This window comes from Ambystoma mexicanum, chromosome 10 (assembly GCF_040938575.1).
Source record: "Ambystoma mexicanum isolate Mex_15411 chromosome 10, UKY_AmexF1_1, whole genome shotgun sequence".
In the NCBI taxonomy this organism is placed as follows: Eukaryota; Metazoa; Chordata; class Amphibia; order Caudata; family Ambystomatidae; genus Ambystoma; species Ambystoma mexicanum.
Genome location: NC_090932.1, coordinates 526357154 through 526382581, shown reverse-complemented (window position 1 = coordinate 526382581; position 25428 = coordinate 526357154). Strand labels below are relative to the sequence as shown.

The 25428-nt window shown below is 44.9% G+C and overlaps 1 protein-coding gene across 1 annotated transcript in view; it reads left to right on the top strand.

Moving 5' to 3' along the window:
* Nucleotides 1–25428, top strand: part of UBXN7 (UBX domain protein 7) — a 1247298-nt gene that overhangs the window by 263445 nt on the left and 958425 nt on the right. Inside the window, exon 3 of the mRNA XM_069618093.1 lies at nucleotides 7678–7763. Coding sequence (XP_069474194.1) covers nucleotides 7678–7763 — 86 coding nt within the window. The remainder of the gene's footprint in view (nucleotides 1–7677; nucleotides 7764–25428) is intronic.

The following is a 25428-nucleotide window of genomic DNA, read 5'->3' as shown; positions in this document are numbered from 1 at the left end:
TCACACCTGTGACTCCTCCACCAGCTCAGTTCGAGTGTTCGGTTCTACCAGAAGATGGTGGGTCGGCTACTGATAACACAGAGCTGGAAGAAGACCTCCCCCCTGTTGTATATCTGGATCCTAAAGACCATCCTGAGCTGCAGACTTTGCTTGCAGAAGGTGGCCCCTGTAGGGCAGACTTAAGCAGAGGTCAAAGAGCGTGTCATACTCTTGAAGGGCTTCACCAACGGGCAGCTTCCCCACTGGAAGGGCAAGAGCAAGTGAAGCACAGGTTATACTGGGAGGATGGCCTCCGCTACAGTGAACCTACTGAGTATACCCCAGAAGACTACAGAAGACTTGTAGTGCCTCAGGAGGTGAGACCCCAGTTTCTACAGTTAGCCCATGAGATCCCTTGAGCTGGTCACTTAAGTTTTAAGAAGACCAAGGAAAGGATTTCTTTGTATTTCTACTGGCCTAAGATGGGGTCTGATGTCGATGAACTCTGTAGAAGCTGTCACACTTGTCAGACTTCTGGCAAGAATGTGGCACCTTTTGGTGCCCCTCCTAGTGGTGAGAGTCCTTTTTGAGAGGGTAGGAATCGACATTGTTGGTACCTTAGACCCTCCCACATCTTCAGGCTACCGATTTATTTTGGTTGTGGTAGACCATGCTACCAGGTGTCCTGAAGCCCTAACTATGAGGTGTTACTGCTCAGCCAGTGGCTAAGACTCTCCTTGGTATTTTTACCAGGTTAGGTTTTCCTAAGGAGGTTATCTCAGACAGGGTGACCAATTGTATGTCCCACTACATGCAAGCCATGTGGAAAAAAAAAAGTGGAGTGACCTACAAGTTCTCAACAGCCTACCATCCCCAAACCAATAGATTAGTGGAGAGGTTTAATCGAACTCTGAAGAGCATGATAGGTGCTTTAGAAGAACCCCTTAGAAGAAAGTGGGACCTTCTACTGCCATGCTTTCGCTTTGCTTATAGTGAAGTCCGTCAAGAAGGGGTTGGTTTCAGTCCCTTTGAGCTTCTCTATGGTCATCCGGTTAGAGGTCCATTGGCCCTAATCAAGGAGGGGTTGGAGAATGCTTGTTCCCACAAGTCAGTGAGAGTCACTGACTATGTGTTGGGTCTCCGAAGGAGAATGACACACATGATGACAGAAGCTTCTGGTAACTTGAAAGCAGGTCAGGCTCTGGTTAAACATTGGCATGACCAGAAGGCCGGCATTGTTGAGTTTACTCAAGACCGGCTAGTTCTAGTTATGGTACCTACAAGGCAGAGGACCTTGCAGGACAAATGGATTGGACTCTTCAAGGTTGTGGGCAAACTTGGAGAGGTCAATTATTTTGTGGACTTAGGCAATCCTAAGGAGGCCCCCACGGTCTTTCACACCTAAGGCCTAAAGGCCTATGTCTCTAGACCAGAACTGGGAGCTTTGCTTCTAGCCTGTGCTCAAGAGGAGGAGGAGAGTGGGCCTCTACCGGACCTCCTCAGGGGACAACCTTTAGATGGAACCATAGGAGTTAATCTCTCTTCTGATCTGACACTGGAAAACAGGAGTGCAAAATTCTGTTAAATCAGTTTGCCCCTCTTTTTTCACTATCGGTAGGATTGACCCCAATGGGGCCAGCATGAGATTCTCACTGGTGACTGTTTACCTGTCAAAAGCAGGGTTTACAGGATGTCAGACCATGTAAGAACTCGCATAAAGGGAGAAGTCAACAAGATGCTTGATCTCGGAGTAATAGAGGCATCTACAAGTCCATGGTCTAGTCCAGTTGTGCTAGTACCAAAGGCAGGATCCAAGGAGTTGAGATTCTATGTGGACTATAGAGCTCTTAACGCAGCCACCACGACTGATGCCCATCCTTTACTTAGGACAGATGAGCTGGTGGACAAACTTGGTTCAGCCAAGTACCTCTGTACATTTGACCGAACCTCCGGCTATTGGCAAGTAAATCTGACGGACCATGCCAAGGAGAAAACTGCATTTTCAACCCCAGGAAGCCTCTACCAGTTAAGGTTCTGCATTTGGACTAAAGAATGCCCTGCTACATTCCAAAGGATGGTGAATCATGTTCTGAATGGGATGGAGGACTTCTGCATGGCATACTTGGGTGACATTGCAGTGTTCAGCCCTACTTGGAAGGAACATATTGACGATTTAGGCTATGTATTGCAGGCTTTTGATCAGGCCAATCTGACCATAAAGGCAAGTAAATGTCAAATTGGTCATAGTAAAGTGGTCTACCTTGGACATGAGCTAGGAGTAGGTGAAATAAGGCAATTGCCTAGCAAAGTACAAGCTGTACAAGACTGGGCTACCCCTACTACTCAAACCCATGTGAGAGCCTTTCTTGGTCTCACAGGTTACTATAGGAACTTCATTGAGAACTATGGGACCATAGCTTCTCCCTTGAATGTGATCGCCTCACCCAAATTCCCCAAGAAGGTCAGGTGGAATGAGGAGTGCACTAAGGCATTTGAAGGACGTAAGAAAGCCCTTCGTCAAGCTCCAGTCTTGAAAGCTTCTGACTACAACCAATCCTTTATTGTACATCCTGATGCCTCCAATACAGGTATATAGGTGCAGTTCTGAGTCAGCTGGATGAGAAAGACAGGGAACACCCAATCTGCTTCATCAGTAGAAAACTGAAGGAACCTGAAACAAGGTGGGCAACCATAGAACGTGAATGTTTTGCCATTCTGTGGTCTTTGAACAAGTTTAGACCATACTTGTATGGATTTACTTTTGTGATTCAAACAGACCACCAACCCTTGAGATGGTTAATGCAGATGAAGGGGGGGGGGGGTCCTAAATTGTTAAGATGGTCAATCAGCCTACAGGGTTTTGATTTTCCCAATGAACACAGGTCAGGGTGTAATCACCAACATGCTGATGGTCTCTCCAGAAAGTATGACCGACTGAGTAAGGAGATTCATCCAGGGGTGGATTAAATCCTCCTGTCCCTTAGTCTGGGGGGGGGGAGGAGTGTTGGGGATAATTCTCAGAAATGTGCTAATTGCTCTCTACCTTGGAGACCCCAGCAACTTTGCTGGATTTTGAGGACTTGAATTTTTAACCTGGAGAAAGTGAGACCCTTACAGCCAGAACCGCGGTGTTGCTATTTGCGGTAGACGTGAGGCGCTGAAACACCAAAGTGCCGCTTGTTTGAAGCTTGCCGGTTGCGAGCAGTGACTGTCCCATTGCAGTGCAGGAGTCCCTAGAAGTCCTCCCTCTTGTCCCCACGACTGAGGCTCAGGAGCACCAGGATTTGCAGAGCTGAACAGGAACAGAAGTCATCTGCTGCACTTTTTCTTCAACCTAAAGGTACTGTAAAGTCTGAGAGAACTTACCTCTTGTTGTGCCACCTTGCTTGTCCTCGTTGGAGACTTATCTCGGTTGCCCATGTAGAGTTGCCAACAGCTTCTTTACCTCACAAGCCTAATCCTCTTGTGGCCCTACTTTGAATTTCTTCTTATTTTACAAAGACTTCTAAAACATTGTGCAAGACTTTTACTTGCTGGAAGTGCTTCAGTTCACCTTGACTTTTGGTAACTTAACATTGGCTGGCCTGGCACCCTGAATTACTTTTCTCTCCTCTGCCTATGTGATTTGCCTTCCTTCCAGGAAAGGGTTAACTAACTTTGCATTGGGGGTTACCAAAAGTACTTACCTGCTTCAGAATATATTTGTGATAATCTTTTTCCTTTTGACATATTCCTGAAACTGATTCTAAATGCAACAGTGAAATATTAATGTCCCCAGCACCCTAAGTATTGAAGTCACCTGATGATGTAGGTAGTGTCTGTGGACCATCCCAAATGGGTACTTGCTGATTTAGAAATGTTAAGAGTGTATTTTTGAAGTGTATTTGAGTGTTACTATTATATTGCCCCTTCTGAAGAAGGCTTATTCTAACTGACTAATAAATACATTCATTGTTTAATCAAGAAACCTTGTGTGTCAGAGTTTATTTGACTACTTGTCACTGTGAATCTCTGTGTAACTCCCCTACAGCTCACATTGACTCCACTTGAGATAAGCCTGGCTGCTCAACACAATACCAACCTGTGTAGTACAGACCTATACCAAAGGTTGGGTTCCTATTGCCAGGCGGTCAGGGTTGTTGTAGTGCACCCAAAGGGTACTGCATGAAATCTTGCCCAACAGAGTGTCACTGCACAACTGCGAGGGTCTACTGTCCTTGTATTACTGAAAGTAATCGGAAAGTAACTTATGGTTTTACTCCCCATGAATAGGTGTGTCCTATACTAAATGTGTTTGATAAGGTCTGACTTGCCTAGAAATACTGTTAGTTTTCTGAACAAGGTTTATGCTTGGGTCTGTGTACCTTCAAGCATTGTGTTTTGTTTTTATGTTTATGATCCTATGACAAAGTACTTACCCTCCCAAGATGTATCTTGACCTAACTTGTATTTATACTTCCGGTTGTCAGTGTTTCGTTTGAACCCTTGGTATACTACACGTTCTTTGTACCTTCCTACAGCCCTCTTTCCCTCCTAAGATGAGCCTGGCTGCTCTGTCTACGCTACCATATACCGGTAGTACAGCCTTATTCTAAGAGTGGAGTCTTGTACTTTCTCTGTTGAATGGTTTTACTAAGCCCTTAGTTGGACTTCAGAAAAACGGTCCTAACAGTAGGATACCTGGTGTACTCTCGCCTCACCTCAAGATCTCCACACAGTCTTTGGCTATTCCTGATGTATCCCGATCAGGACTTCCTCCATATAATGCATTTTTCACACTGTTCATCTTGACCTTGCCAGGACTTTCTCATACAAACACACTTGTAACCCCCTTCCAGACTTGTGGTTTTGCAAATGTTCACTAAGAGAAGGGCTCTTCCTCACCTAGTGACACCTACGTTTCATGGTAATCACAGGGTGTTTAAATAGTTTGGAGGGAGTATTAGTAGTGTGTAGCAAAGAGCAGTAGTAGTGTGAAGAGTTACTGTGAAGGAGGGGAGTAGTAACATCTAAGAGCGAGATGAGGTCTAGAAAGCGTGAGTGACAACGGAGGGAAATGCCAGGTGGAGGGAGAGAATCCAGGTAGGTGGAGAGTGAGGAGTATAGCAGAAGACTGCAGAAGAAAAGGAGAGTGAGTGGAACGCAGTGAGCGAGGCACATCCCCTATCCGGTACAAAACTAATCTGTGGATTGAATTGGGACGGTTAGGAAGTCCTATTGGGATCCTTGACAGATGATATTTAGCAGCTCATCTGTACCTGTTGGCTTTTAAACGCTAGGAGTCAATATTCGATAGCACTAACCTGAGGTTCAGGATCCCTGAGTTAGGAAGGAGGGTCAGACAAGACGAGATGGAGATTGAGATGGAGAGAAAGTGGGATGGCCCTAAGGCTCAGTAAAGATTCAGTGAAAACCCTTGTACCGCCTCTGAGACCAGGAGTGATTTTCCACCTGCGACATTATCAAGTCCAGCTAACTTTTTGTGTTCAACATAACACAGCAGCCAAAGCGGCTCTCTTAGGGGGCAGATTGTTTAAAGTTACAGTAAGCACTTCATAGCATTTCAATAGGAAAATGTCCATGCACTATATTAGTCAGAATACATACCATTCTTTGCTTTCCAGTAACAAAATGAAATGCTTTCCAGTAACAAAATGAAATGCACACTTACTGGAAAGGTAGTTTTTCAAATGGTTATAGGTCAATAGCCCAGTGATATAACCCTGTTGTGCTATAGTTACCCTTAAAGTTCTGGTCAACAGGGATCTCAGTTCACCAAAGTTCATCATGTGGAGATCCCAATGTCAACTTCATTCTGAAGGGAATAAGCTACATTAATTTCTCAATTTTTGTAAATTACAGCATACTATTTCCAAGTCAATAATAGCCAAATAATGCAACTGATCTCTTGCCAGATTTAAAATGACTAAGCAGTATTTATAAGAAAATCTATGAAGTGCCCCTTAATCCTCCTTAAAAAAAAACTGTATTTTAGAGGGATGCCACTGTATACGTTACCATTAACGTAACGTTAACGACGAAAAAACAGAGTTAATCATCCTGGGCTCCCAAACTAAACTCGCGAAACTTGACGCCAACTACAATTCCTTCACTATTGACGGGATTGACATCAAAGTGGCCAATGTCACCAAAACTCTAGGAATCTACCTTGATTCTACCCTGTCCCTCACACGACAAACCAATGCAGTTGTCTCTGCATCGTCCTACACCTGCAAATTGATTACAGCCTGCAGGCCATTCCTGACTCCAGACAATTGTCTGACCCTCGCGAGAACCCTCATCTTATCCAAAATAGACTATTGCAATGCCCTATACCTTGGGACGAGCCAAAGAAATCTGGACAAACTACAGGTCACACAAAACAACGCCATTAGGGCAGCATTCAACATACCTAGACGGAATCATATAGCCACTATCAGACGCAACATCCAGTGGTCACCTATCTTGCACCGCATATCACTCAAATCACTTGTGCTCACACACAAGGCACAGAACAATGCAGCTCCAGCCTACTTAATATCACGTTTCTCGCATCACACAGCCACCAGACCCTTGAGAGCTGCCCAGGCGCACACTTTGGACATCCCCAGCTTCAAATTACGCTCGGCAGGAGGGTCAAGTTTTCCGGTCCTTGCTGCCAAGCTCTGGAACTCACTCCCCAATGCACTAAGGAACATTCCGCTTTGCCACGTATTCAAAACCAAAGCTAAACTTTGGTTACGGGAACAAGACATCCTGTAAATTTGTAACTGCTCACAGCGCGTACCCTTCTACTGTAACCTTGGGTACTGCTACTTTGTTGTTATTATCTATGTCATTTTCACCTGTTATGTTATACTGTATCATTGTCATTTTCACCGTTCATGTTATACTGTATCACTACCTATGTAACTGTTAACCTCTTCTCCTGGAACCTGTAACTTCTCCTCTGCAACTTGTAACTGCCTACTAAACATGCGCCCGCAAGCCTCCGGGCAAGGTGCGCAATACAAATAAATAAATACAAATAAATACAAATAATACATTCCATGGTCTACATCATGGCGCAACTCCAGCCTCATCTCTAATTTACATGTAGTTTTCGTCACACACCTAGTATTCAACATATCCCCCCTCTCTTTTGCCCCTGTTGGATAACCAATATTTGTTTTTTCTCCTTCTGAACTTCAATGCTAGTACGCACCAAGGTTGATAATATGAAATCTCTCAGGGTATACACTTTCCACAATGCAGAAATATTGCGTTTGGGTTGCACTATATTGATGGCAGCATTTGATTTAATTTCAGGAAAATTAGTGTTAATATATTTCAAGGCTGAGCCCTCCACTATGACTGTTTAAAAGCAGTGTGGTGCAATGGTCAGCCTTTGATCCTATTGTCAAGTGTGAAACAGTTTTGGCAATTTGTGATCCATCCTAGTTCTGTCAGCTCGTAAATTTCAAGGGCAGCTGCCGCCACGATCCATCTGGAAAGTTGCCCCAAGACTTTCAATGCGTTTCTATTCTGCTTCCTCATATTATGTGGCATTTTTGCCGCCTTGGTGGATATGATACCAAATTACATTATATCGTTGACTGATAATGACATTGCTATTTGCCAAGTAATCTTGAGTACATGATCTATCAAGAGGGATGGATTTCTTGTGACTGGTTTATAAAATGTTTCTTTTCTTCTCAGTGATGATGATGATGATGAGGATGATGTTAGAGCGCCGATTCCGCAGAAGCAGGAAATTCTGGTGGAGCCAGAGCCCTTGTTTGGTGGTGAGTTCCAACAGATAATTGTATTTTTTTTAACTTTGTTTATGAAAAGGTCATGTTATTAATCACATTTTACAGTAATGAACATTTACAGTGCACAGCATTTTCAATAGCAAAACAGACTTTTAGAAATCTCTATTATTTTAGGTGCATATTTACCCTTCCAGCATTTTAATATACATCTCTTGGCCACGGCACATTAAAAAGTCTTCTTGTGGTCTCGGCAGATTTACCAATGTCTACGAATAAATAGTTAAGGGTAAGAGAGGAAGGAATTAGCGTAAGATCTTCAATAATGTCAGCTACATTGCCCCCAAAAAACAGCAACCAAGGGACAAGACCAATACATATGAAAAGCATCTGCTTGTGGGCTACCGCATTTCAAACATTCGCCAGTACAGTTCTCTGCAAATTTAGCCATCTTTACAGGGATGTAGTACAGCTGGTTTAGGATTTTAAACTGGATCAGGCATAACCCAGCATTTAGAGACGCTGTTTGTGTCAATTGGCAGCATTTGCACCATTGTTCGTCTCCTATTGCTGCTTCCCCATTTGTTTCCCATGTCGCTTTAATGGTGTTTTGGGGTTGGATATGTGATTGTAGAAGACCATACAGTTTGGATGTACCTACTTTCGTACCATTGTTGGACATTATAGCTTGTATACATTCATGTGTGTCTGGTTCCTCCGGGAATGTCGGCCATCTCCCACTAAATGCAGCCCTCATGCGATGATACTGTAATAGTTTCAACTCTCCGCCCCAATGGTGTTTACAAAATCATCGTGATTAACATATCTGCCTTCCGGTAACATGTCCTGCATTTTGAGCTGCTTGTCTGGGTCCCAGGTTTTTGTAATGCCTCATCAAAGGTGGGTGAGATTCCGGGGAAGCCCCATAATGGGGCCTCAGGGTCGTCTGGTGTCTCTATTTTGATTTTCCCATAGATTTTCGACCAAGCATGGACAGTGACAGTAACAGGGTCACATTTGCAGGTATCTCTGTGACACACATCGAATATTACAGAGCGTAGTTCAGTGGGATACGCTGCATATCTATGTGCGTGGCAGTTTCATCTTGGTGATACCAATGTTTAGCAAATTGGGCTTGTCCTGCTTAATAATGGAGCTCAAAATCTGGTGCGGCGAGGCCTCCGCTAGCGTATAGTTGCGCCAATTTGTGCCATTTCATCCTTGCGACACCAGATCTCCATACGAACGTAGTGACCAAGGATTGTAGTTTGGGGAAGAATATACTGTCTGGCCATAGGGGGACATTGCAAAAATAATATAAGAGTTTGGGAAGGACCACTATTTTCAAGAGTTCTATCCGTCCGTAAAGAGAGACGGGGAGTTTAGCCCACAGTTGTAGTTTCACAGCCAACAGTTGTAGGTAAGTTTCATGATTATCAGCGTATGTTTGTATGTTTGTTGTTCCCTTGACATTGTCAAGGGAACGACAAACCTGCCCAGATAGCGGACTCGGACTGGTGCCCACTTGCATCCACTGATATTCGGTGGCATTCAGTGGCTGGTGCGAGTGGGAATAATGTATTATTTATTTTGTATACAGAATATCGTGCAAATTCATGAATATCTTTCATAATGGGCTCAAGATTTTGATCGGGTCTCTGACGTAGAGGAGTGTCATCCGCGTACAGTGATATTATTTGTGGAGGGCCTGTCATCCGAATTCCCCTGTGTCTGTGTACTTTACGCACAAAGGCGGCCATTGGCTCAATTGTTAGGGTGAAAAATATTGGGGAGATGGGGCAACCCTGTCTAGTTCCTCTACCAAGGAGAAATAATGTGGATAGTGTTTGATTTGTGAGGACTCTTGCTCCCGGGCTAGTTTATAAGAGTCGAACACATTGTATAAAATCCCAAAGCAGCCAAGCACCAAGAACAGGTATTCCCAGGATACAGAGTCAAATGCCTTTTCTGCGTCTAAGGCAGCCACTACAGCTTTTGCAGTCAGGCTCACCTGTGCCGTTACCCCGAATAAACGGCAGAGATTAAGGGCAGTGGATCTCATAGGGATGAAACCAGATTGGTCTGGATGCAACAATTTGGCCATGTTGGGGAGAAGCCTTGTCGCAAGGATTTTGGCGAGCATCTTTGCATCTGTATTGATCAAGGATAGGGGTCTGTAGGAGGCCATATCTTGCGAGAGATGGTGTGGTTTTAATAGAACTGTTATGATAGCTTTCTGCATCGATTCTGGGAGTATAACCCGCTCCATAACCTCCACCCACATACTCAAGAGGATGGGGGCCAGTTCCCCATGGTATTCTTTGTATAATTCAATTCCCAGGCCATCAGATCCCGGGGATTTCCTAGATGCCAGTGCCTTAATGGCGTCTACTATTTCTTCCGGAGTTATAGGTGATGACAGGATTTGCACCGAAACACACATTCGATTTGGAAGTGCTAAAAACAAGAAAAAAATGAGAATGCAAATTCAGGCAGCTCTAAAACAAAATAATTCTGAAGCAAATATTAAGAAAAAACACATAATTCAGAGGTATAAAAATTGGCTAAAGTCCCCCAAGGCCATTATGAACCAGAGAGACGCTGAAACTATGCTATCAAAACTCACAAATAACAATCCTAGAGAGTTTTGGAGCATCATTAATCAACTTGAGACCACTGAACACACCATTCAGTCGAACATGGTGTTGGGGAGTGAGTGGATTGTTCATTATTCTCAATTATATAGCAAAAAAGGAACTACAAAAGATCCAATCCTTTCTTGGGACCTCAAATTTGACAAACCTGACATCCTGAATATTATCAAAAAATGGAGTACTTCTCGTGTTCCTGGACCAGACGGGTTGACCAATTACATCTTGAAATGAAACCCGGAAGAATGGGCTGGCCTTTGCTGTCTGCTATTTAAGAGGATTGTTGCTGCATGTGCCACCCCGTGACAGCAAGCTCAATTTGACTTGCCTGATGAGTAAAACAAAAGGTGAGAGGTGCACACATAATAAGAAAAAGGATAATCTTACCAACCTTACCATGATTGAAGAGGACCTTGCGCCGCCTTCTGTGCGGACTTCAGACAGTGCCTTGGAACCCGCGGGGGCCCCTGTTCAGAGTCCCTGCGTGCTTCCTGAGGTCCGGGGGGCGGAGTCTGAGGCTGCAACGGCATCGTCGATCGATGGTGAAGCCGTTGCTTCTGGATCGTTGAGTCCAATGTCGGGGTTGGACGACTGTGGTACCATTACCTACCCAGTCGGAGGCAGTGCCTGTGGAGGGACCGCTGCAAACTCCCCCCTCTGGAGCTCCTCGGCTGAACTCTGAGACTCCAAATAATGAACCCATTAGCTGCGAATCACACCCCGAAGAGCCTACCTCAGCGGCGTACTTCTCTGCTGAACCGGATCCCGTCACAGAGAGGTTCTTCAGTCAAGCTCTGATGAACAAGTGTTTTAAAATGGACTTAACCCATGATGGTGAACAATTAGAAAGAAGGAAATCAATCGAAATTGTGAATAAGCTCTTACCTGACCTGACATCTTTAAATCAAGCTCGTAGTAAGGAGCAATCTAATCAACAACTCTCAATTGATGCAAACAATGACCAGGAAATCCGACATGAATGCGATAGCAAAAGTGATCATGGCTGCTCTGCTAAAAAATATTGTCTAACAATAAAATCATATGGCATAGTGGTACCTCGAAACGAAGATGCATTGAAGAAAGCGGGTTTCCTAGAATTAATTTTTTACGTCCTTGTGGAAGAGCGCAATAATTGTCCCTATATTTAAAAAGGGAAAGAGAGCCGACCCTAAGAACTATCGGCCAATCTCGTTTCTTGATGTGCTTGGAAAAATCTACGCAACCGTTTTGCAGCGCCAATTAACAGAATGGAGTCTCCATAGTATCCATATTGATGCAAGACAAATGGGGTTCGTGAAAGGAGTTGGTTGTAGCTTGAACCTCCTAATTGTGAATATCCTGAAAATGGAGGCAATACGAACTAGAGGAAGAATTTATCTTGCATTTATTGACTTCGCCCACGCGTTTGACAGTATCAATTGGGAAACAATATGGTCGAAATAGTATTGCCCTTCAAGCTTAGTAATGGCAATAAGAGAACTCAACACGAATACTAACAACAGAATTCGATTAGATCGAGCTGGGAAATGATCAATACCAATAGCTACTTTTTGTGGAGTAAAGCAAGGATGTCCGCTGGCATCCATTATCTTCAATCTTTTCTTGTCCGATATTGCCCAGACTCTTGGTCGTGCTTTAGCATTTCCTCCTAAAATAAATGGCCAGCACATAAGACGCTTACTCTATGCAGATGACCTAATTCTGCTAGATGTAACGCCTATAGGGCTACAAAGACAACTAAATGCCTTGGAAACATACGTCCAGTCTAATGGTCTCAGCATAAATGTTGCCAAATCGCATATCCTTGTCCTTGAAAACCTAAAAGGGACCAACAGGATTCGTAGGTGCAAATTTCAGTGGCACATCGAGAAAATCTCCCTTCAAGTAACATCGACCAGTAGATATTTGGGGATGCTAATCAACTCAAACATAAATGACGCACCATGGGTTGATAATGTAAACAAAATGCCATCAATTAGCAACCCATGCTTCGATCCTACACAAAAAATACGGTCGATATTCACTTCTGCTAGTGCCTGGGTTTTATAAATGGAAAGCAGTACCCGCGCTCATATATGGATCTGAAAGCGCTTTTGGTACCTCACCCCATGTGTGGAACACCCTTGAAAACATCTTTTGGTCGAACGTTCTACGACTACCAAAAGGAACTTCGACAACATGTATCAGGCATGAACTCAGCTTAATATCCATTCACGCTAGAATCTGCTGGAACATTCTAAATTTGTATCTCAAAATCACAATTCAAGATCCTCCATTACAGTTTAAACACCTGTAAAATGCGGATAACGATAATCAACAGAATGTACTGACAGCTTTGGTTGGTCGTTGCAAAACGATTCTAAATTATTTAAATACGTGTATCGACGCACTGCACACTAACCCAAACCTGGTCAAAAACCTGCTGTGGAAAAGTGACTCGATCGTAACTGAAGACCAAAGAAGAAGTCAAAACATCATGCGACATCCCCAGCGACAAAAGATCCCTCAATAAAACACGACATTTCTAAAACTGTTTCCTACCGAAGAGACCTTTACATCAAATTCCACATGAATTTGTTCAAAACAAAAGAAAGGGAAGCTGAGGGGGAGAAAAATAGCTCGACTTCTAAAGTTTGCAGACTATGCGATCAGCACGATGAAACATTGAAACATCTTACTCTATTTTGTACAGAGTTGCGCACAGAGAGAACTAGGTGCCTTCGACAATTCATCTTGGAAAGACCAACTATAAACGCTGGCGAATGGTGGCAAAAACTTTTTGATGAAACAGAGAGAAAATTAACAATTGCTCTAAACTTTTTTCTGGCAATATTAAAGGAGAGACTTATAGAAGTATCTGGTAATGCTATACAGCCACCGGTCGCTGTTGTATCAATTCCGAACGCAGTGGCTTGATTACTTCTTACCTTCTCTGTTCTGCTACCTGAGAACTCTGTTGTGACTATAGGTCAATTTTCTGCTTATGACTGGTATTTTTTTCTTTTAATTTTTTTTTCTTTTATCCTTCTTTTTCTGTTTGGTTTCTTATTTGTACTAAACTACACAATGCACTTGAAGTCTCATTTATGATGTGCTCATATTTTAAAGGTTTGTAATGAACCATAAAAAATAAAAAAAGTTATAGGTAAGTCTAAAGTGAGTTTAGCCTCGGGCAGAATCACAGGGAGACCCAGTTTGCTTAAGTATTCCAAATTCTCGTCCGTCGTCATCTCATACCGATTAGAATATAATGTCGAGTAGAACTGTGTGAATTCATCATTTATATCTTTATCTTGGGTCACCACTGTGCAGTTTACTGCTCGAATCCCAGTGATGGGGTGACAGTAATTTTCGGCTTTTAGCATGTTAGCTAAGGATCTGCCAGCTTTATCCCCTTCACCATATCTGCAAGCCCTTACCTGGGTAGCCATGTATAGCACCTCCCTATGTGCTAGCTTGTGAAAGTCGCTCAATAGTTTGTTGATGTTTGCTAGGGTCTCCCTGTTGTATGTAATACTGTAACTATTTTCGTGGTCACATAGCTGAGATTCAATTTGGCCCATTTCCTTTCTAATATTTTTAAGCAGACCAGTGGTTTTGTCCATGAGAATGCCCCTGACTCAGACCTTTAAGGTCTCTGAGTGTTGCATGGGTGCTAACAGAGCCGCTGTTTATGGCAAAGAACTCCGCAATTTCTCTAAGGATAGCGGACGGCATCCTCCATCGTATAGTGTGTGGGGGGAATCGTGTAATTCAAGACAGTGAGACCAGGGAATGATCAGAACGTGTGCGTGGATGGATATTGCAGCTCAGCACCATGTTGGAAAGTGAAGTGGTCAGCAGCCAGCAATCTATGCAGTATTCTGAATCGTGAACTGTGGAGTAATATGTATATTACTTGTCTTGTGGGTGGAGAGTCCTCATACAGCGATCAGGGGTAGTTGCAATAGTATCTGGTGTAGGGTGTTAGCAGATTTCGGTAGCATCCAGGGAGAATCACACTGGTCTACTACTGTATTTAGGATTGTGTTAAAGTCCCCCCCCCCCTCAGAACACCCATGTCTCGTCCAGTGAGAAAAGCATATCCGTTACAGTTTGGTAAAAGTCTGGGTCATCTATGTTGGGCCTGTAAGTGTTCACCAGTACCACTGGGTGACCTGCTATTTCACCCCACACCAACACATAGCGTCCCAATGGGTTGGTTTTGCTTTTTGTTTAACGGAACCCCAGTGAAGGGTGGATAAGTGTGAAGAACCCTCCTGGCCTGTGTGGAATACTCTGTGTAGTATCGGAGCAGACCCCAGCTAGTGTTAGTCAGCATTTACTTTCTTTAGAGCATGAGTTTCCTGCAGCATTAGGATCTGTGGGCTGTCTCATGACACAAACGTGCCCACCTTTTTTGCCTTACCCGGGTTATTAAGTCCACTGACGTTCCAGGTTAATGGCTTAATTCTCCACCCTTTTCCCATGAGGTCTTTGTTTGCCATTCGCATTTGTTTACTACCTTCGTTGCTCGCACTCTTGTTTCTCGTACCGTTCGTTTAACTTCCCCAACGTGGCTAGTCTCTCTCAACCATACCTCCCGCACTTCAGGTTCGTCAAGTATTAGCTGTTGAATCCCCATCACCCTCCCACCACCCGCACCATCAACCCCAACCTGATGATGTTTCCCCCATAGCTTTTGGAACCTTCTTGAGGTGCACATGCTGCAGCTTTCATGTCTGCCACAACTGATCGCCACTCTCCGGGCATTAGTTCACACTTATGTATCGATTCCACCCATTTACATCTCTTATCAACAAATATAAAGGATATGACAGTTTATAGCATTCTGTCTGGGTCTCTCCTATCATCGTCTGGTCGCAGTCTCCTGTTGGTCGGCACCACGGTAATGGCGTGGTAGTGGAAGCAAGGCTTCAATGTAGTCCATGGCTGCCGTAGGGTTCTCAAAAAGGTGCACTCTGCCTCCGTGTTAAATCCGCATTTTAGCAGGGAAAATTGGTGCATATGGGATTTGGCGTAAGCAGAGCTGTCTTTTCACCTGTTCATAGGATCTCCTTTGGGCCTGCACCCCTGCGGCGAAGTCCGGATAAATGTGGATGCAATTTCCCTCATAGTGTAATGTTCCCATCTTTCTGGACATTTTAAGGATGGAGTTTCTGTCTCTATAATTTAGTATCAAACGGGAGTGATGTCCAATGGATAAAAAGAAATAACTAGAGGAAGAGACTGAAAATGCAAACTAAGTTAAATATTATTCCATTTTATTATTGTTTATATAAAAACGTTTTTACAAACCTAGTTCTCCAAAACATTATTCACTCATCACTTCATTCATACAAAAAAATGTTCATACAAAAAGCAACTTCAAGCAGAAAAACTGTCATTTCTACATTAGCTCATCCGTGAAAATCGTTTTTAAATCAACAGAAAGGTTCGTTCCAAGTTTTTGCTAATAGTGATAATACTACTATTACTGTTAGTCCACACAGTAAACTTTCATTAACTATAGGTGTCCTAAATTATAGGCAATAATTTCATATAGGACTTCCAATGTATGATTTTGACAGTAACAAGAATCTAGTAATTTTTTTATTGTATTTGATTAAAAACCTTTACAAAAGCTTAGATAATACAGAGGAAGAATAAAAACACAGAAAAAGAAATAAACAATTCCACATTTCAACATAAAATATACATTTTCTACATCTATTTTATCATATTACGACGTGAAACCTCTAATTCCAACCAATATCTTAATGCATGGAGTGGACCACTTTCTCAGTCTATACTCTTTCAGCTCTCACAGTGACACACTGAGTTTTTCTTTAAATCCAAATTGTCTTGAATAACATTCAGGAGTTGAATCAATTTAAGCAATAGCTTTTGATTGGAACCCCACATACAATTTTCCCATAAGCTTTCTCTGCTCAACCAGGATGACAAGGGATAGATAAGATCCAAAAATCCTATTTTGAAGGGATTGGATCGTCCGACGTATTCCATATCTATGACGGTAATCACAACAGCTGTGCTGCTTCGGAAAATCTTTCTGCGTCCTGCGTCTATACGCTGTCCTCGAGGGCCTCCGTCGAGCCGACATCACCGGATGTTATAAGTAGGACGCACAATGCCCGTAGCCCCAGTTCCGTTTTTTTCCACAAACTTGTTCGCTTTGGAGATCTTGGTGCACCTCCGTTCTTCTGAGTTCTGTTCTTTCGGTTCCTCGAACCTGTTTGTGAAGATCCATGATGTCTTTGTCTTCTGCTGGGTTTTAAGAAGTGTCGGGACTGCGGGTCCAAGATGTCGTTGACAGACTCGCACAACGCCTGCCTCTGGTGCCTCGGTGAGGACCACGACACGCATGATTGTGTAGACTGCCAGTCGCTTACGTCGAAGGCCTTGCGGGAGCGTAAGAAGAAGCTTTCTGTTGGTAAGGTGGCCGATCTCCGCATCTTTGTCGTCGGTCCGGGCGGATCTCGGTCCCGGAGTAGGTGCCACCATTCCTCTGCCTCTTCGAGGCACTCAAGGCAGCGCTGTCACCGTTCGCCTTCCTCGTCCGAGCACTCCGCTCGTCGGCGGGTTGCTTGTCCCAACAAGCATTCCACTCCTGCCGAATGGGATTAATTTCGGCAGGAGATGATGGCGATTTTTCAGTCGCAGGGCTCCTGTCCGTCCGCGCCTTTGGAAGACGCCAGCCGTGACCATGCTAGAGACACCACTCGCATGCCTTTGGGCTCGAGTGATCGTCTCGATCACTGGGTGCCTTCGAGGTCCCGGTCGGACAAGGATGGTCGCTTTAGACATGCCCGTTCCAGGTCCCGGTCCTCGATGCCCTTGAGACCGTCGGAGCCTGTGAGGTCTTCGAAGAAATCATCAGCGCCAAGGTCGTTGAGGGACTCTCTCGAGGCTCTGCCTCTGAGGAAGCTGTCCACGCCATCGCCGCCCAGGCTGTCAAAGGACACGCTCGGGGCTCCGCGCCACGCTCGACCTCAACGCCGATTCCCTCGACGCCTTTCGAGGCTGTTTTGTCGGAGGTACCCTGTGGCACGGTGGAAACCCCTAGAAAGGCTCTGGCCAAAGCTAAAAATGTCTTTGTCCCTTTTTCTGTGCCCTCATTCCAGCCTCTGGATTATATTTCTGAGGTGGATGAAGGATCTGAGGAAGGGATGGTTCCTGATGCGGTACCAGATGAGATTTTGTCTGGTCATAGCCAGATTGAAGACCTGCGTCAATTGTTGCACGACGCCAGTGGTCTGGACACCTCTCCGGAGGTGGAGTTCTGTATGCCTGAGCCTGGCACCCATGCCGAGTCCTCGTACCGGCCCCTTATGTCGAGGGTAGCGGAATACTTGGGTGGTCTGCGCCACAAATGGATTTTCTGCAGGATGACCTGACGGATATCCTCGACCAAGGTCCACCAACTGACCCGGTACTGCCATTCCATATGGCCTTGCAAAGAATACCGCCCAGCCAGTAGCGACCCCTGCTACTTGACCACGCACCCCACTCGCAAGAGTTTGGTGGTGCAGGCGGCTACAGTCCCAGCAAAAGCAGGTGTCGTACCTTGCCATCCTTCCTGATGTGGACGACAAGCGTTTTGATGGCTGGGCGAAGAAAGTGTTTTCTTCAGGGGGTATGGCTTTACAGGCAGCCAACCCCGTGTGTGCCTTGTCACGTTTCACGCACACCCTGTGGAACTGTATTTCGTTAGCGGCTGATCATATTCACGAAGGGGAGGAATGGGATGGTTTTCTTGCTATTGTGTAGAATGGCAAGGATGCCATGTGTGAGTCCGTTGAGTCGGGTCTGGACATGGCGGATTGTGTCAGCCGGTCCATGGCGGCGAGCACCGTAATATGCAGGTTTGCGTGGTTGCGGAAGTCGGGGTTTGCTCCTGATGTGCAAGCCCGACTCCTCAACATGCCCTTTGATGGTGAACATCTTTTTGGCAGCAAAGCTGACGAGAGCCTTGAGAGGTTGCAGACCTCCAAAGCTGCAGCGAAGTCGTTGAGTGCTGCAGTTCGCCAACCTCCGCCTTTTCGTCCTAGGGGACAGCAATGGGAGGGGAGGTTCCTTTCTATATTACTCATCCTTTGGTAAATGGAGAGTAGCTGCAAGTCAAAGGGGCCACCGTAGGTGTACCAGAAGTGGAAAACAGGGTACTCTAGGTGCCAAGGCCGCTCGGGCAGTTGCCTCTTTACCCTTAGGCACTGCAGCCGCTTCAGTTCAGTCATGAGGCCATGTCCCATGGTTCGCAGGTTGGGGGGAGGCTGGTGCAGCATCTTGTAGAGTGGCGTGCCATTACTTCACATGTGTGAGTTCTGGAGATCATAGCCCACGGCTACTGTCTTCCTTTCCGGCAGAGGCCTCACGACATCCACCAGGGAATCTCTCTTTGAAGAGTCTGGATCCGCTCCTTGCGCAGGAAATACAATCCCTGCTGGAGAAAGGAGACATAGAACTGGTGCCCGTAGCAGAGAGAAACAAGGGATGGTATTCCCCTTATTTTTGATTTCGAAGAAAGACGGGGGATTGAGACCCATCATGGACTTGGCGGTTTGAACAAGCTCCTCAGGAAGTTCAAGATGGTTACTCTTTCTGAAGTCCTCCAGGCCCTTCAACTTTTGGACTGGTTGGTGTCTCTCGACCCGAAGGACGCTTACTTTCATGTGCCGATCCATCCCAAGCACAAGAAGTACTTGAGGTTCGCGGTTGGCGACTCGCACTTTCAGTTTCGGGTCCTGCCGTTCGGATTGACCTCCGCCCCGAGGGTCTTCACCAAACTCATGGTGGGGGTGGCAGCGTATCTCAGAAAAGGGGGGGATTCACGTCTACCCCTACCTGGACGATTGGTTGATCAGGGCGCTCTCCCGAGCAAGTCCTGGATCATCTGTCCGTCACCTGCCACTCCCTTCACAAGCTCGGCTTCTCCCTCAACTTAAAGAAGTCCCACTTGATGCCCACTCAGCAGCTCCAGTACATTGGAGCAGTGCTCGACACATCCCTGGGGCAGTGTTTTCCTCCCCAGGTGAGGGCTCATCACATTCAGCAGATGGTGCACAAGTTTCAACATGCCCAGAGTCTTGTGGCGTTCGAGTTCTTGAGGTTGCTCGGCCTCATGGCATCCTGCATTCTTTTGGTGCCAGAGGCCAGGTTGCGGATGAGATCTCTGCAATGGGCTCTCAAGATGCAGTGGTCGGAGTCCTCCGGCAGGATGTCCGACCCCGTTCAGGTGCCGCCCTCGGTCGCCCAGGACCTTCTGTGGTGGGCCGTCCAAGGCAATCTGATGAGGGGGGGCTCCATTTTGCCTACCCTGGCCTGAGGTGACGATCCTGATGGATGCATCCCTCACGGGATGGGGAGCTCATGCCAACGAGTTGACAGTCAACGGTCGTTGGTCTCCATCGGAGTCCAGACTCCATATCAATCTGTTGGAGCTGAGGGCCGTCAGGGTAGCCCTGAAGGCTTTTCTGCCGACTGTGCGAGGAAAGAATGTCCCGATTCTGACGGACAACACAGTGGCCATGCACTACCTCAAGAAAAAGGGGGGGCGCAGGGTCACTTCCTCTGTGCAGGGAGGCGATACAGCTCTGGTTTTGGGCCATCCAGCAGGAAATTTCGATCTCAGCAGTTCATCTTGCCGGAGACGAAAAAGAGACGGCGGATGCTCTGAGCAGGCAGAGCGCGATCTATCACGGGTGGGAGCTGGCTCAGGAGATTCTCCTGGAGATCTTTGCCCTTTGGGGGATCCCACAAGTGGACCTCTTTGCCTCCAGTGTCAACCGGAAGTGCGAAAGGTTCTGCTTGCGGGAATTTCCTCCAAGAGGAGCCTTAGGGGACGCATTCGTGGTGGAGTGGTCCTTCCCACTGCTGTACGCGTTTCCTCCAGTCCCCGTCATCCCGCAAGTGCTGCGGAGGTTCGTGGCCCGGATGATCCTCGTTGCTGCGGCATGGGCCTGGAGGACGTGGTACCCGGACCTTCTCGACTTGTCCATCTGCCCTCCATGTCATCTTCCCAACGAGACGATCTGCTCTCACAGGAGGCGGGTCAGGTTCTCCATCCAGAGGTCTGATCCCTCAACCTTCACGCTTGGCTTCTGAAAGGTTGAGGTATAAGGATTGGGACCTCCCTGAAGACGTGATGGAGGTGTTGCTTTTGGCCAGACGGCCGTCAACAAAGTCCCTGTACCGTTACCGTTGGGGGGAAGTTCTGCGACTAGTGCAGGGTTAAGAATGTGGATCCTTTTTCATGTGACATTCCTGTGGTTCTGTCCTTTTTGCTTTCGTTAGCCCACAAGGGCCTGCAAGTGGGTACCATTAAAGATTACCTGGCGGCACTGTCCATATTTAAGCGCTCGTCTGAGGAGTGTTCTTATTTCAAAATTTCTTTAATTTCTCAGTTTCTGAAAGGGCTCACTATGTTCCCACCGTCACCTTTCCTGGTGCCCGGTTGGGATTTGAACCTTGTTCTAAAGTTCCTAATGGGTGCTCCATTTGAGCCTTTACATTCTTGTCCTTTGAGACTGTTAACCCTTAAAACTGTATTTTTACTTGCAGTCACTTATGCTCGCAGAGTAAGTTACAGGCACTTTCAGTTAAGCCACCCTTCACTGTGTTTCATAAGGACAGGGTTGTCCTTGGCGTTCGTCCTTCCTTTCTTCCGAAAGTGGTGCCGGAATTTCATTTAAGCCTGAAGGTCATTCTTCCGGCATTTTATCCTCCCCCGCATCCTGGTAAGGAAGAGGAGAGGCTCCATAGGTTGGATCCTAGGAGAGCTTTAAGTTTCTACGTTTCACGCATGTCCCGGGTCAGAGTGGATGATCAGCTCTTTATAGGTTATGCTGGAAGGCGTTTGGGACAGGCTGTTACTAAGCAGACTTTGTCTAGATGGATTATCTTGGCAATTTCTGAATGTGACCGCTTGGCGGGTAAGGATCCTCCGGTAGGCTTACGGGCCCATTCTACTAGGGGTATGGCTGCCTCTACTGCCCTGCAGAGGGGTGTTCCTATTCGTAACATCTGTGAAGCAGCCACTTGGGCTTCGGTCCATACTTTTGTACGACACAACTCCCTAGATTCTATCCATGGGCAGGATCTGGCCTTTAGCAAGGCGGTCCTCTACTCTGCAAATTGATTGGGATTTCTAAATTTCTATATTCTCTTTTCCTTCCTGCATACATTGGTACTGCTTTGGGAGTCTGTCATAGATATGGAAAACGTCGGAGGACCCAATCCCCTCGAAGAACAAGTTACTCTGACCTGGTAACGTTGTTTCGAAGGGATGGTCCGACAACGTGTTCCATATCGCTCCCTCCCTGCCTGCCCCGCTACAGAATTTTATGCGATTGCAGCTTGCGTTTCTGCAAGGCTTTCTGTGGTCTTACTGGCAGAAGATTGGCGCCACACGTTCTGGGGAAAAAAATACTTTTTTTCCTCCGGTGAGGCCGGATGTAAAAAGTCGTTTTTCTGCGTCCTGCGTCAATACACTGTCCTCAAGGGACGCTCTTGAGGACAGCGTATCGACGCAGGACGCAGACGCAGAAAGATTTTCTGAAGCAGCACAGCTGTGGTGATTACTGTCAGACATGGAGTACGTCGTCGGACCATCCCATTGAAAGAACGTTACCAGGTAAGAGAGTAACTTCATCTAATAGCTTAAAAAAACTCACAGTATATGGTCAGATGCTTTAAAGATTCAAGTACAGAGGTTTGCATACAGAAACATCTTCCAGGATTTGGGTTCCCCTCCTCACCTTCCAACATTTAATCCTTTAATTTGTCAGCAATTGATTCAATTTAAAGCGCATATATATATCTTGTGCGACCGATTACATGGAAACATCTCCAAATAGCTAGGTCTGTCACTGCATTTTCTGCAAAATGTTGCGTATTCATAGGAAGTCTTGCTCATGCCAATTTGATCTAACATAAGTCACTAATAATACTTCTGAAATGTACGCTAACCAGACAGCAGACCAGCAACAAGGTCTTCCTTGCTATTCAATGCAGACTGCATGATTACTTCCATTTTATTTTCAAATTTTACCATAGATGGAACAGAACCTTCCCTCAACATAAGTGCCAAATCTTCATATAGGGATTGTTTCGAGGGCCAGGAGGGGGGGGCATTTTTGCATAGCTGTTCAACATGCGCCAGTGCTATTTAGCTGAAAGGGTTAAAACCCCCAATTTGTGACAAATAAGTACATTCAGAATTGAAAGCACTAGACCAAGTACCTGCTTCCACATTCTACCGTATATCAAATCATGAAACCCCTCCATCTCCAGGAGGCAGATATCAAGTGCATATAGAAATATAGGTTCAACTTCTAAAAGATAATATTGTAGACAGGGGAGGACAGAAAATTGACAATACTTATTAAAAATGATTTTCATCTGAGAGGTGAGTGACTTCGCTTTTACATTAAGATCTTTCCACGCAGTTATGGAATAGGTATTTGCAAGTGTGTAACTGAGATAGTGGATTGAAGGCATCTGCAGAATACACACTCCATTCAAACACCAATTGAATCTAGACATTTTTCTTTTTGCCATCTGCAAATGAAATAATAAATGACTTAATCGGGTTAATTTGGAGATTGTTTTTGGCCGAAACTGAAAAATAGATTGTTTTGTTTGAAGCCCTAAAGGAGTGCGATTTAAGAACCTAAGATCGTCAGCGAATCCAATCCAGTTAAGCGCCAATCGACCCAGTTTCACTGGAAAAATAACATTCTCACTCCAATCCGTATCCATACCCACGAGATAGAGATTAAACAGGACTGCCGCAAGATTGCAGCCCTTTTTAAGTCCAATCTCAGTAGGAATTGGGTCGGTTACAGCCCCATTCGTTGACTGCCTTATTTGATAAGAGGTATTTTGATGTAAAAGTGCAATAACCGCGAGCAAATCAAGAGGAAAGCCCAAATTAATCATCTTCCCTCAAAGCACCTCTCTAATCACTGTGTCAAATGTAGCCGTAAAATCAAGGGCTGCCATAAAGATAGGGCCTGTTCTTGAATGTTTACAGTGATCGTATAAGTGAGCCATAATAGATGCGTTGAGAGGACAGCCCATATGTTTTCTAAAACCCACTTGAAAGCGTGGCAACAGTAGTTACATTGCTCATTAGGCTAAGTACAGAAAGTTGAGCCCTCATATATGTATTCACAGTGACACCAGTGCCATTCCTTTTATTCAAAAGCGTGAACTCCGCTGTCATTTTTCGACTGCATTCGGTTTTGAAAAAACAGACAAAGCTTATTTTGGGTACGGCGTGGTGCAGCGCTTTAGTCTTTCTCTCGATCTATATTTTAAATCCTATGTTGTTCACGTACCTTATCAGAAGACGAACGCTGGCTTTGGATGGACCCGTCCCGCCTCTCGTTTGTTTAGGTTTTGAACAGCCTTCAAACAGAGAAGACGGACACTTTAAATAGAAGTGAACATCAAGGAGGTGGACGTTTTCAGAGAAGAAAATCCGTCGAGATAGGAGGACAATAGTTGCATCTGAGACCCGTAATGAATTTCTGTTTTCGGCTGTCCTAGTTTTTTTATGTGTTTCTAATCGCATACGGGCCATAATTTCATCCATCCATACATGCTCGAAAAAAGGGCTAAATCGCCCATATCTAAAAAACTGATATTTAATAAACTACAATGCCCGCATCCCTCACCGTTGTTGTGGAAATCCTCTGGGCTTGTTTAGTTAAAGCCATATCAGTGAATAACAAATGTCAAAAGACAACAATTGTGTCCCGAAAATGAAAAGGTAATGGGGTACCTGATAGGTACATGCTTGTTACGCTTCGGTAGATGGTGTATGCGAAGCTTGTAATTATAAAAAAAAATGCTAATTAGTAAAGAGCCAGATCATATACAATAACTCCATTGTGTATCTTATTTGTGATTGATACTTTTTCAGTATTGCGCTAGATTAAATTACATAACAGATTAATGTATTAGTCTGGGAAGGAGTTTCATAGTTGGAGAGGCCAGACACTATGGTGTTTTCTAATGCATTGGTTCCATTCCTCCTGCAAATTGAGGCCCTTCTGATATCTCTGTGTGTGGTAGAGCCACCACTTTTCTCTTTGGCTTAGTCTATTGGCTGTGTTTGCTGCATCTGTTCCTGTCGCTTCTTCTACCACCCACCAGCGTAAATCATTACAACTATGGTTCATTTAGACAAAATGTGCTGCAAGTGGCGCATTCGGTTGTTTACTCCTAATTTTTGGTTTATGTTCAGTTATTCTTAGCTTAATTGTGCGGGAGGTCTTAGCAATGTATGTTTTAGCACAAGAGCATATTGCATAAATCACATTAGTACTTTGGCAGGTGGAATGGTTCTCTGTGTTGGTGTCTGGTTCACGTGCAGCACTTTGCTGTGTTGGAAATGTAACCTGTTGCTCACAGTACATTGATATTGTCTGCAACTAAGGCCATGGCCTTATTTTGTCCAAAGTAAGCACCTTGTTTACTCAGGCCTTTGAAAGATGGCAGCATTCGACTCATGTCCTTTAGTGAGGAACAATTGGTGGAAGAGATCAAAATGCCCTTGTTCTTTGAGAAACTCCAGGTAGACAAAGTAACTGGGGATTATTTTAACATCACTAGTGATAGCAATCTTAGATTAAAAAAGAAAAAATTCTGAAAAGCGATGCACAGTCATCATCTCACTGAATATTTAAAAATGAATATCATTCCATTAGGACTACTGGTCCGAAATGAACTGTGCCTCTTTGTAGATTACACAGAATAAAACAACGCCTTCTCAGGCATTGGTACTAAATGCAGTAGAGACTGGATGCTACTCACGATTAATACAGCTTTGAAAAAAAACATTGTAGCGGAAGAAGAAATTAAGAAGGCAGAACTTAGATACTACTATTCTCAATATAAAAGAAAAATTGGAAATGATAGAAAAAAAAGTTTGAGTTTATTAAAATCACAACCACCAAAAAAATGGAAAAATTGACCAAAGATCTCCAAGAATTTCTCAAAAGAAACAGCTTGTCCTTACTTAAGCGCTGACTGCCAGGGAC